This window comes from Alligator mississippiensis, chromosome 5 (assembly GCF_030867095.1).
Source record: "Alligator mississippiensis isolate rAllMis1 chromosome 5, rAllMis1, whole genome shotgun sequence".
NCBI classification, from domain to species: domain Eukaryota; kingdom Metazoa; phylum Chordata; order Crocodylia; family Alligatoridae; genus Alligator; species Alligator mississippiensis.
In genome coordinates this window covers 130,278,445-130,292,398 of record NC_081828.1, presented here as the reverse complement: position 1 = coordinate 130,292,398, position 13,954 = coordinate 130,278,445, and the positions used below count along the sequence as shown (strand labels likewise).

Genomic DNA, 13,954 nt, shown 5'->3' with positions numbered 1-13,954 from the left:
AGTGATTTCTAAAAATGGGGTACACTTAACTATGGTATGCTAGTTAGTCACTGCAGATGCAATGGACAGAAACATTTTTAAATACAGTCTTGACCCCAGATAATTATATAAATATATAAAAAGGAATATTCTGCACTACTCGCGGAAAGCTCTGTAAGTCCACGTGACAGCACGAGGCACCTCTGAGACTAATTGAACATTACCAGTTAGTTTACTTAATACATTAGCTATACACATTTGAAATTGTGTAGTATGTTAATGTTGTTTGGGGGTCAGGCCTGGGCTCCAGGGAGCAGGGAGGAGCTGTCTCAGAGTGGGGGACAGGTCCCAGCTTCACGGAGCTTGGGATCGCAGCCCAACTCAGTAGCACTCGCTTGGGGTGATGCCCTATGCTTGAATGGCAGAAGCACCCTAAGCTCTCCTCTCGCTTTGCCTGCTGAGGGGAGCTCCTTGTCCCCGGTCCTGGTGCTGCTCAGCTCCCTACAAGCATGGGCGGGGAGTGAGAGCTGACTAGGGCATGCGCTGCACAGGCTGCAGCAGGGCTGAGGGGACAAGGAAGCACTGTCTCTGGGCCAGCAATGCAAGGACAGAGAGCTTCCCCATCCCAGCACTGCTCATCTCCTGGCAGGATCTGGGAGCTGAGCAGCACGGGGACCGGGAACAGAGAGCTTCCCCCATTCCCTCAGCAAGCAAAGTGAGGGGAGAGCTCAGGGTGCTGCTGCTGCTCAACAGTGCTTGGGACTTAAACGCCACCCTGACTTGCTATCTTTGCAAACCCTTGTGAGAAGAGCTAAGGGCTTGACTTAGCTCAATAATATTTCTGAACCTGGAGGCAGCATTCTTTCTTGAACACTTTTGAGCACCTTTTGGAGCCCCTCTGTGTCACTGGAGCTGCATACAGAGACCAAAATGGGGGGGGGGGGGGGGAGGGCAGGAGATCTCTCTTTTATAAAGTGCTATATTAAGTGAGAGGTGTTTACTAAAAGTATAATAACTACTGAACGTGGTGAGATGAAGAGTTTTAAAGAGAAACAGAAAATGCTCTTGTTTTTAGAAACCTGGTATAACAGGGCACCACAGGGGCAGGTCACTGGCTCAACATTTGTCCTGCAAGTTCAATTTGTGTTAATGCCCATTATTTTGTTAATTTAATCCTTGTCCCTTTAACCTTAGTGATCTCTAGCGGGCACATAAGTGAGACACAAGATGTTTAGAGGCACTTTAAGGATCTTCTTTCTTTAGAAGAATTAGTCCTTGGTTCTGATGAATTAGGAAGTGACTGAGGCAGTTAATCATAGAATCATAGAAGTAGGGTGGGAAGGGACCTTGCAGATTTTCAAGTCTGACCCCCTGCCTGGGCAGGAGGAAAACTGGGCTCAAATGACCCCAGCCAGGTAGGCATCAAGCCGCTTCTTAAAGACCCCCAGGGTAGGAGCCAGCACCACTTCCCTTGGAAGTTGGTTCCAGATCCTAGCCGCCCTAACTGTGAAGTAGTTCTTATGGATATCTAGTCTAAACCTACTCTCCAACAACTTGTGGCCGTTATTCCTTGTTATCCTGGGGGGCGCTAGGGGAAACAAGGTCTCCCCCAAACCCTTCTGGTCCCCCCTAGTGAGTTTATAGATGGTCACCAGGTCCCCCCTCAGCCTTCTCTTGTGAATGCTGAACAGGTTCAGGTCCTGTAACCTCTCATTGTAGGGTCTGCCCTGCTGTCTCTGGATCATGCGGGTGGCCCTCCTCTGGACCCTCTCAATTTTGTCCACATCCCTCTTGAAGTGGGGTGCCCAGAACTGGACACAGTACTCCAGCTGTGGCCTGACCAGTGTCATGTAGAGGGGGAGGATCACCTCCTTGGCCCTACTTGAGATGCACCTGTGGATGCATGATAGGGTCCGGTTAGCCCTGCCGACCGTGACCTCGCGTTGTCAGCCCATGTTCATCTTGGAGTCAATGATGACTCCAAGATCCCTTTCTGCCTCCGTGCTCTCAAGAAGGGAGTTTCCCATCTTATAAGTGTGCTGCTGGTTACTACTGCCCAAGTGCAGCACCCTGCACTTGTCAGTATTGAAATGCATCCTGTTTTTGTTAGCCCAGCCTAACGTTAATGAATGTTAGATGATAATAGAAGCATTTTATGATGATCTCTATAAGACTTGCTAATCAAGAACTACTAAAGGGAATATAGTAATAAAGAAAAGGGTAGTGGCCTTGATATGTGTTACAGAAATCAGCCCTTGACAATATGACTGCTGATAATACACACATACACACATGCGAGCGCGCGCGCGCGCGCACACACACACACACACACACACACACACGGATGTGTACACCCAGGCCCCATTTACGTGTCACACTAACAAGTTAATCAGGACTTAAGTGATCACACAGCCACACATTCAATCAATTCATGATGTGATGAAAAGAGGAATAAGCTACAAAGTTATTCCGCAAAATAGGTATAAAAACTTTGTGGCTGCTTCCTATCATGCCATTAATTGAACGTGTGGCCAGGGCGCCCTGTGGCTTGGAGCCCCATCAGCTGATTAGAGCTCCCAGCTGGAAAGAGGGGCCCATGTGCATCCATAAGTCTGGGAGCTTGCAACAGCTGTGGTCTTCCAGCTGTAGGGGTACATGGGGATCTCCCCACAGCAGGGAGCCTCATTCACTGAGGACACTGTAATACAAGCTATGGCAGCTAGCTTCTTACTAGTGCAAGGGAGCTTGGGCTCCGGCTTCTCCTGCACCAAAAGTAAGGCATGATGGAATCAGATTCATGATCCCACAATGACGCCTCCTGCCATGAACATGTTATGGCAGGAGGTGTGATTGTCTGGATCGCAGGTTAAATCCTATCGCAACTTTATCTGCACATGTAGAGGGGCCCTCACATGCACAATCCAGGCTTGGTTTATGAGGCATTTCTCCAGTTCTATGCCAACACAACTCAAGTGACATTTAATTTTAAAAGCAGAGCTGACCTATTGATGAGTCAGACCCCCTTGATCCTCTATGAAATCAATCACAACAGCTTGGTAATTACAATCTCCTTTTGAAATCAACATTCCCAGCTGTCTTTCTGTGGGTACTCCTCCAAGGAGGACATGATTCATTTGCACAATAGAAAATAATCCCTAATGCATATCATGCTAGGGTGCCACGGCTAGGGTGACTTGCATGCTTAGTTGTCACTGAGCCTGGTTTTATTCTCTGCCCTTTCAAGGACGCATAATTTACAAAAATCTACTGTGTGCACTGTGGGTGCCATGCTTAAAATGAAAGAGTGACTCACTGTGGCAAAGGACTCATCTAGAATTTACAACTTGTTTACTTTGAGGGTTATTCTACAAGGTAGCAGACAGAGAATAAATAAAACCAGCTCTTGTGGGACTGCTGTGCAAAATAAAATCTCAATTATAGGCTTGGAGACCTGAGAAGCCCCAGCACAGTTAAGGGCATCAAATAAAAACAAAAGGGCTGTTCAGTCCCCAGCTGCCTGTATTGGTGTGGGCTGCCCAAGGAGCACACATAGTTCTTCATCATTCACTCATTATTTTTAATGTGTCTCCATCCTAGTCACTACCAAAGGCCAATGCTTCTGATGCTACCAGCAGCACTGAGAAAGACTAGCTGCTTTAACTAATAGAGCTTAATTAACAGATATTAATTTTTGCCAATGGCTGTCTGCACAAATGTATATCACATAGTATGTGTTTACACAGTAAAGTTGTCATACCCAGCAGCAGGGCCTTCAAGCCATGTTGTTTCATACAGACTTCAGAAGGTAACTTCAGGTGGGTTATTTAGCACTGCTGAGAGGCAGGGATAGTTAGCCTCTTCCATGCTCATCTGTAACACCACCTGGACATAGTTTTGCTTTTTTAGGCTTAGCCCAGAGTAACACAGCCTCCCACGTACAGTGAGTTTATTAAGTAGACGGGCCATACATATGGGTGAAAGTGAGCGCCCTTGCCTTCTTCCTCCACTTTTCACCGACTGTCTGTGACCACCTGAATCAGTCCTGTTCTGGACATAAACCATCCAGCGATGTGCCAGACTGAACATCCAAAGTGAACTTCTTACTGAATTGAACAAGTCCACTCCTGGACTGAGGGCAAGAAGGCAGGAAGTAGAATGATGTTCATCATGTTTTATATCTTCCAGACACTTAGTATGTGTTTCCCTTCAAACCTCCTGCGAGGTACATGCATAGTTACAGATGGGAAATGGCAGTACAGAGAGATTAAGCATTAAGATCAATGCTAAAGCTCACAAATAGAAACCAAGCGCCATGGAGCTCCATCTTGGTCTAGAGCAGCGCATCCTGTAGCAATGAGTTATGCGAACATTCAGCAATGTCCAGAATGACTGTATTACAACATAAACACCTCATGAAGATCCAGGACCTCACTGTACCTAGGCTTAGAAAGAAACAGTTTTGCCTGGAAGAGGTCACAACAACAAAAAATGGGGTAGGAGACAGAAAATATTATTCTTGCCAATTTACAGATGAAAAACTGAGTCACAGAGACATTACAGGCCAGAATTTAAAGACCTTACACCTATTTATATAAAAAAAAAATGATAGTGTGTGAACCACCACAGGAAAGTGCCAGCTATTTGGATGGCTAAATAAATTTAATCAGCCAATACATTGGGTTCTTGATGTGGCATAAGAGAGACAATATAGCCACAGTTCAGATGTGGCTTTTTCTTCACAAGACAGTTAAAAGTGATAGATCAGGTTTAGGATTACTTAGGCTTACACCAACATTTGAAACATTCTTTGTTGCCATCCTCAATTAACACTATAGGCAATTAACATTAAGTGTTTCTGAAGAGGCCTTACAGAGTGAGGGTTTTGACAAGAATGTAAATACAAGTGTAACTATAGTGAAATTCTTCCTGAAGTATAGCTACTTAAAATTCCTAATGGGAGTAGAGATCATTATAAGAATACAGTCTCAGGCACTTATCCTCCCCTTTGCTGCATTGCTCTGTAAGTGTAAAAGCTTAACCAGCTCCCTCAGGACTCCCCCATTATAAGGAAAGTAAAGAACTACTTAAGGGGTGCATCTACAAGAGACATTTATGGTACAGTAGACAAATTAGCTGCGCAGGAAATGCCATGTGTCTACATGTGTGCCCCTATTAGGCTGGAGTAAATTAATTAACTCCACAGCAGGATGGTATTTGTAAATACAAATATTATTCTGCTGTTGAGTTTTATATGCGTAGGCGCTATCCTGGCTGGCTGGGGCATGAGGACACTTCCGTGCAAGAACTGCTAGACGGTTAACGTCATGCTGAAGCACCCTCATGCCCCAATCAGCCCCTCCACAGCAAGTTGAGCTGGGAGGAGCTGCCCCAGGCTGGCAGGCTGACCCTCTGGGCTCTTTGCCAGCCAGGACTGCTCCAACCCATATATGCTGCAGTTGTGGGTGTACGTGAAGATGTGGTGCCTGGGAGCAGTAAACTACAGAGCAATAAGCTCTGGAGTTTGTTCATGTGCATTAATTGCATGTGTAGATGTGACCAAGCAGTAGTACACTCCTCCATCCCAGCCCCAGTTCAAGAAGTGTGATTGAAAAACTCTAGCCTTCTGCCAGAAAAGCTCTTCAAGCTACAGGCAACTAGATGTACCCCTGAGAAATGCTGAAAATACTCTACATTTCACTACAGACCACTAAGGATATGGCTGATCCAGAAGACACAGAGTTAACTTGCAGCCACTTTTGCCTTTGCATCCTCCCTTTGAGGTCAACTCAGTGCAGCTCTGGCATGGTTCTGAGTTTGGACCTTTGACACTGAAATACTTGATGGGCCAGTTTTGCACCAGAGATTTTTCACCAGTGCAGGGTTCTGGGGCAAAATGCTACTACAACTTCTGATTTATACACTGCTTTACATAGTAAAAGTTCTTGGCAGTCATGTATACGATAGAGGATCTGTCACCTGCAAAATATATATATGGGATATTCTGAATGATATAATGCTCATTATACCCTCTTGGGGAAAATTAGGCAAAAAGCCGCAGTGATTTGCTTGGAGTCAGGAACAGCACACAGGTAATTATTTGTTGTGGCCATCCCCACTATTGCTCCAGATTGTGATAAGCATCTATGCCCCTTGTGGACTTTACACTTCAGACATGTCACATGATTAACCAGTTAATCATATCTTAAGTCAGGCATTCATTCAATTAAATAGTGCAATAACAGGGAGTAAGCCACAAAATTATTACACAAAAAATGTGCAATAATGTTGTAGCTGGTTCCAATCACACCTTAAATTGGCCAGCACTGGAGCCTTGAAGGGCTCTGATATGCTTCTGAGGTTGGGAGCACTGGTCACCTGATTAGGGCTTCCTGCCATGGGAGTGTATGGAGCACTTGGTTGCCATGTGGTCTCATGGCTGAGAGCCCTAATCAGCTGACAGCCAAGGGTTACATGCACTCCCACAAAGGGGAACCTCGATCAGCTGACTTGTGTTCCCAGCCACAGGAGCACCACTTGATCTCGGGCTCCCCCTGCACTGGCAATACAGTGCGACTGGGATCTGATACCCAATCTGAAATCATGCCTCCTGCTATGCATGTGTCATGACAGAAGGCATGATAGTTGGGATCTGGGATCAAATGCCATCATGCCTTTAATTGAACATCTGTTAGTAATCCTAATGCACTGTTTACTGTTTACGATTGTTTGATTCTTAGACAGAAACAGCAGTGAATTGGACAGGGTTATAGATCAGATTTATAGTTTCATTTTCCTTTTATACTACCCAAATTTTAGGTGTCCTGTCACCTGGTGGACTTCTCATCCCCAAGGGTGGTACATAGACTCTCTATACACTGCATGAGGAGTCTGGACTTGTCTGCACCATGGCCTGGCCACAGCAGGTTCCAGGAAGGACAGGGCCAAGCATGCCCCTCCTCTACCCTGCATACTGCATTTGCAAATACACTCCAGACCTGAAATTTGCCATTGAGACCACTCTGGACTCATCCTCAGCAACTGCTCTCGAGCATGCTGGAAACCAAGGGCTCAAAACAGGTTTGGAGGAATGGATCCAGAGCAGTCCAATGGTGAACTGTGAGATTTAGAAAGTATTTGCAGGTGGCCAGACATACTCACAATCACCCCTTTCCTCATTGGGACCAACCATTGCTGCGGTAGGGACATGCCCTTAGGAGGCCAGGAATGGGGTCCACAAAGGCCAGAATGCTGAAAGTGTGATTAGGTAACTCATCTGGGAAGGGGAGACCTAGCTTCCCGTTGGTGTGCCAATGAATAATTATTTTTGTAAAGTAGAATATATTGAACAGGAGATATTGAGGAAATCCTTCCCAGAATTGCCTATAGTCTGATTATTACAATGTTGCCCTGGGAAATAGCAGCTGTAGATTTAAATCCCCTTAGAGAAGGAAGTCACAGAGCCAATCTGTGGTGAAATAAGAATTTCAGCCAGGTCACTAGAACAATTGGATCATCTTTATGTAGCAAATATAATGCACGGGGCATTTGGGAAAATATGCAGATATAAAGGGAATAAATATGCATGTCTATATTTTGTTTGGTTTGATATAAATAGAAGTAGAAGTCTGGATATCAAATAGAAATATTTCCTGTACAGATCTGAAAATGTCATCCCTGCCACTAATTTACAGCATCAGCTATGCAATGGTTGTTTGAAAAAATACACCATAGTGGGTGTGTCTACATGAGATACTATGCCACCATAGTGACAAACTATGGCAACGTAGCCTCAGCGGGCACTAACTATGATACTGCTGCTACTGTGCAGTAGTGTTGGAAACAACCTGTGCACCACTGGGACTGCACAGTACCAGTGGGTACCGCACAGTCATTTAGTATTTGCTTTAGCACAGTCCAACTGTACAGTCAAGGGCACATGTAGACATGCCCACTGTGTTTCAAAATTATGTAAAAAGAACTAGCTTCCCTTCAGTCCCTTGAATTGTTTCTCTTTTACAGTAAAATAAGCTGAACAGTAAGAAAGCAGGACCTGAGTTAAATGAATAGCACTTTTGGTCAGCAAAACTTGTTCATTAACTTATCACTTCTTGAAGAGAATCCAGAGCTGAAGAATGCCTTTCTACATGGCATGGCTTCTTTTGCTCTATTTTCAGACTTCATGACATATTTCATTATGAGAGGGCTTTTAACACAGAAAGAAGGAAAACAAGTTGGTTTGACAGAACAACTTGGCATGCTGAAGTGCAACAGCAGAAGATTGAATTCAGGTGATTTTCTTGACCTCAAGTCATGCTTTCCCTCATCCTGTTTTTGGAATATATTAAGTAACACACCAAGAAAGGTGGATGTAAAACATTTTTTTAGAAGCCATTTGTTGGTTTTTACTGGAAATGGACAGTTAAGCAAAAATAAAACTCATCCGTATCCCCATTCACATTGGACCCAATGACTGGTTTTATCCATTCCATTTTAAGAAGGTTATTTTTTATTTTATTTATTGTATTCTATTTTGGTATCACTGTAGTACATAAATGCCTCACCTGTTGTTGGGATCATATTGTTCTAGGCACTATTTATAGACATAGGAAGAGACAGTTTATATTCTGAGAAGTTTACAATCTACATAGAGAAGCCAGAAAAAGGACAAAACATAGGATACACAAGGATCTCCATTTTACAGGGTGCATCTACATGAGACACTACTGTGCAGTGGTTAGTGTGCATATATTTAGTACTTATGCATAAGCAAGTACTAAATAAATGTGTAGTAACCAGAGTTACTATGCAGTAGCACCAGCAAACATCTTTTAAGTGACGCTACTGAGCAGTAGCCTAATAATACTACACAGTCACAGATTAGCACTGCTCATGTTGTGACACACTACTGCACAGTATTGTTTGGCTACTGTGCAGTCAACGTCTGATGTAGACATGCCCACAGACACATTATGTGGTAGGCTATATAGCAAGTCCACAGCTGACAGAACACAGATCTCTTAAAAACCCTAACTCTCATGCCATCCTTCTTCTTGTTGGCATGTTATATAGGTAGGGCCCTACCAAATTCATGGCAGAAGCAGGCTGTGCTGCAGCTCCTTTAATCTTGTAGGTTCCCCCATGCATACCCCACCCTCACTGATTGGTGGAGGGACCCCACTTGCAGCTTGCTCCTGATCAGCAGGGAAGGGCAAATCAATTTTAAACGTGGCATCATTTTTGCCTCCCTGCCAGTCAGCAGCAAGCAGCAGGATTGCCAGGGCCCCTTGGCCAATCAGTGTTGAGAGGCAAAAAATGGCATCATATTTAAACCACAGTTTTCACCTCCCCACTGATCGGGAGCAAGCCACAAGCAGGGCCTGTCTACCAATAAGCAGTGGAGGGGCACACAGGATTAAAGAAGCTGCAGTGCAGCCCAATTCTGCCATGAATTCAGTAGGGCCCTACATATTGGTACAATAACAGCTGGTCAACAACCAGGACAACTGCCCAGGGCCTTACTAAGCTAACATGCAAATCCCATTCAAAGTATGGATGAGCAGAGAAAGGGTCCATGCTTAAGCCCCTGCCCAGGCCCCCAACTTCTGTAAAGCTGGTGCTGGATACAATATTTTTAGTGATATACATGAACGTGTTCAGCACTGATCCTGGTGCATCTTTTTTATTTACAACTTGCTGACATTAGGGCTGCATGATCACATTCAAATAGCCTGGGAGAATTCTCCCAGGTTTGCTCTCCTGGTAGAGAAAGTTACCCAAGCTGCATTTACAGACATTTGAATGCTGAGGCCCCAAGGAGTGGAGAGCTTGCAGTGCTGACATTGTACAAATGGGGGATGGTGGGGTGGTGATGGAGGAGGCTGCCCTGTGCACACATTCAGCCTGTTCTGTAGACTCATTTAATCTGCCTGGTGACAAATGGCAGCAGTGCAGAGGGCAGCTCTGATTGGCTGACCCAGGCTGCTCAGGGTCACCTGGCATTTCCCTGAAGCACAATGCGGGGATTGTGAAAAGGATACGTTCTGTTCCCTACTGGAGCAGCAGAGTACAATGAGATTTTGCTTGAATCTTGAACAGCAAAATCTAAACCAAATTATAATTTTAAAACACCCTACACAACCACAATTACCAATATGTAGAGAGATTAAAATATTATTCAGAAGAGTAAGTATATTGCTTTACCTAACGTACTTTTTACAAACAGTTCAAATTCCTAGAATAAACAGCAGTGGGCTAGCTGCTTCAACAATGCGCTAGTTCTGAGGATGTACAATTGTTGTTATTAGAATGTGTTCATTTGACATTTTTTAAACTGAAGTGCAAACTTATAGAGGGTGAATGAGAAGGAAGAATGGAAAAATAGAAGAAAGGAATAGGGAAACCATAAATGAAGGACAGAAAGGAAGAGAAAATGGCTCCAGTGTAATTGCAGTGACATAAAGCTAACTTTCTTATTAGACATAATATGGAATCCTAGGGTTACACAGCAGCATAAGATACTGAAAAAGGGATTTATGATCCAAAAGATTTTGAGACTCACTTTGTTAAACTTTTTTCTTCTTTTGGTTCCCCCTTCTCTCTTCTTTTAAGGTATTAAATTGCTTAGAGAAGAGAAGCAGACAGTGATTGTGGAAGATGAAGAAAAAGATGGAGAAAAATTCCCTCTTTAAGATGATTGCAATATCTCCAGCCTATTGTACATAATTCTGGGTAATTCAAAAGGGCAGCATATAAAAAGTCTGTTCATTTTTATAAATACTTTTCTTAAGCATCACTGCATTTAAGCTAACACCAACTGCTTATCTGCACTTCATGGCTTGTTGGAAGAGACTGAAGTCAATGGATTTGTAATTAGGGTTGGAAGAAATGTATCAGATAAATCAGATCATGATCCTGATTTACATGGGATTTTTCCATATGCTGACACTATCTAAACTGAAGCCTACTTTTGCATATCTGTTATGGTAACAGTTAATGTAAGGAGGGAACCAGCCAACCAGGCATTACAAGTAGCACTAGTGGGAGAATAGGGCAGAGCTTTAAACCTAGGTTTCTTTTGTTAGGCAAGTTACTGTTGTTTTTTCCCCACAAAAGGACAGCAGTGGGCAGAAGTAAGCCACTACCTGCTCCACTTGGCTTAAAATCCTAATGTGTGTTTCCATCCTAATTCTCCATTTCATTACACTGGTTTTACTCTGCTGGCATATCACGGACTGCAGCAGAACCACAGTAGTACAAAAATAGAAACTCAAAATCCCATTCAGACATCACCTGCATGGCCAATACAAGTAGACTATCTTTATTTGTACTTATATTCTCTTTTGTTACAAGCTTTGAGTTTATTTTAATACTAAAAACTAGTACCTCATAAGGGCCATTATTTAAAAAATCTTTAGAGTCTAGTGCTCTCAGAAGAGAAACTTCCTAGAAATGTAACAGTTGTCTTTAGTACTAATATATAGGACTGAATCTTTTTTTTCAGAGATCTTTTTCCAGAGCTGGTGGAATAAGAACTAGTTGGGTAGTGGATCTTTTTAAGCTACATGTTTTCTTTTGATAAGCTCTCTTGACTCGCTCCTAACCTTTCATTAGGAGGTGCTGTAAAGAGTAATACTCATGCTGGAGAATTCAGAGATGTAATGAAAACAACAGTATCTAATAGACTTTGTGTGTTACATGATGCAACAATCATTTCATATTTTTGTATAGCTTAATTCATACGAAAATATATGACAGTGCTTCACAGCCTACTATAATCTGTAGAGTTCATTAAAATATAACTGGTTACCAATAGACTGGCACACAAGACAGACCATCTCTTCATAAAAAAGGGTGGTGTCATGAACAGGCATTCACCCCGTACAAAGAAACAGCACTAATTAACACTGATTTGTCCCTCATTCAGTCCAGAAGGGTTCTCAGCATAGAGGGCAAAGACTATCAAGTCTTGGAGGCTGAATTCAATTAGGCTTTTAATGCCCAACATATTTCCTTCAGGAAAAGGACTAAGAAAAATGAATGAAGAGATGCAAGAAACATTGTAACATTTCTACTTCTACTGAGCCTGGGATTTTAGATTCCAGAACTATCTATCCCATGTCTTTCATAAGCATTCATTTGATTATACAATATATTAGATTCAAAGTATTATCTGCATAGTGAATCAATGACAATAGTGAATAATTACATAGCTAAACATGCAGTGTACAAAATATTTAGCACCCACAGATTTTCAGTGACATCCTATTTTATAGATGAAGTAAAAAAAATAGTTAAATATTAACAAAAAACACACCTGAAATGATAACATTATTACAACAAGAGTATGTCATAGGTTATGCTTTTACAATTATACAATTTTAATTGTTTCTGATATATTCTATCTATGGAACTAATACACTTTTGTTTTTGAGCTACTACTAAGGAGGTCTTGGTTGTTGGTTTTGTTTTTTTTTTAATCAAAGATACTTTGTTCTAAGTACTTACTGAGTAATACTAAGAGTTAGTCAATATTTGTAGCTTGTCCTTTCACTTAATATAACAAACCTTTTCCATGCCTTGTCTGCCTCTGTCAATGTGGTAATGGTAGGCAAAGCAGTTCTGGAAACTTCATCTACAAAGCTACATGTGGCCAGCTATGGAAACTCGGGACCATATATATATTTATATATATATGGGGGGTGGATGGTGGAGGGATTTGAGTGATGAATAAAGATAAGTATATAGCCACCAATTCGGCTCTTTCGTCTCCTTCTCCTCCACTCATTTTCCCAGAATAATGGGATAACAGAGTCCATGTGAAGAACAGCCCAAAAGCAAGAGCAGGATACCCACAACTTGCTTACCCATCTACGGATTGTGTACATCAGAAATGTACCTTTCCAGTAAAATCACCCAACACAACAGTTCTTAAAGGTGGATCAACAAGATTTATTATTTAATAAATAAATAAATAAATAAGATCGTAAATCAGTGATGTAATTTGAAATTAAGCCAAAAAATGTCAATACACATGACTCTCAGCAACAAAGAATGTATCCTATGTGAAACTCTGTATTCACCTACAAAGAACTGAGTTGAAGATCCCTTGTTTCCTCTACAACAGTGGTTTTCAACCTTTTTTCATTTGCGGACCTGCACAGTTTCAAATGGAGGTGCAAACCCCTTTGAATTGTAAGTGTGGGTATTCACATACTTTTGATTGATCACAGTCATCTTTCACGGATCCCTTAGACATAGTTTGTGGACCCTCAGGGATCCATGGACCACAGGTTGAAAACCACTGCTGTACTAGAGTTAATGCCTCATAAAGGTTCTCTATGCAAGTAAGTACCCAACCTTACGAATACCATCTTTCAGGTGACTACTGTGTGCTTTTTCCTTTACACAAAAGAGGACTTAGTCTTACCCCAAGAAGCTTGCAATCTTCATAAAAAGTCTCATTCCTGGTTTAACAGGCATCATGTCACAGGAAATAGAGCAGATTCTAAGGTGATTAATCCGGAACAGCTTTAGCTTTTCTTTTATCCTTCAGGCTGCAGAAGGAATTGCAGCAAGCCATGATTTCCATGCAAAGATATTTTTGTATAGTGTTGAGAAAGGCACATAATGCTCAGGAGTCTAAGCAAATCTCTGTTTCTGCAGTGGCATGAGCACAGGTGAGTAGGGAGCAAAGTGCACATAACAGAGAGTGTTTAAGTGCAGTGAAGGAAATGGAAATCTCACCTGTAGTACTTCTTGCAAAAGCTTTTAAACTACTCCTGCTGCCCATAAGGAATATTGTGTAACACAGTTGTGCTTGGGAGCAGCCTTGAAGGCCAGCCATTTGCATAGAAACTTGTCTTGAGAAGTCAAGAAAACAGTACTCACATCCATTCATTCAGTGGCATATAGCAAGTACTAAGAATAGTGGTGACCCTTCAGCCAAGAGCATTTGCTCCTCCAGATTAGCATGAGG

General features: G+C 42.5%; 1 protein-coding gene across 3 annotated transcripts in view; it reads left to right on the top strand.

Moving 5' to 3' along the window:
• PPP1R17 (protein phosphatase 1 regulatory subunit 17) overlaps positions 1-12,730 on the top strand; it is a 32,200-nt gene extending 19,470 nt beyond the window's left edge. For 2 of the 3 annotated variants that reach the window (XM_019483446.2, XM_019483445.2), the window contains one exon: positions 8,154-10,580. In XM_019483446.2, coding sequence (XP_019338991.1) covers positions 8,154-8,449 — 296 coding nt within the window. In that variant the 3' untranslated portion in view covers positions 8,450-10,580. The other variant, XM_006258196.4, reaches the window with a different exon arrangement.
• Positions 12,731-13,954: the final 1,224 nt, after the last annotated feature.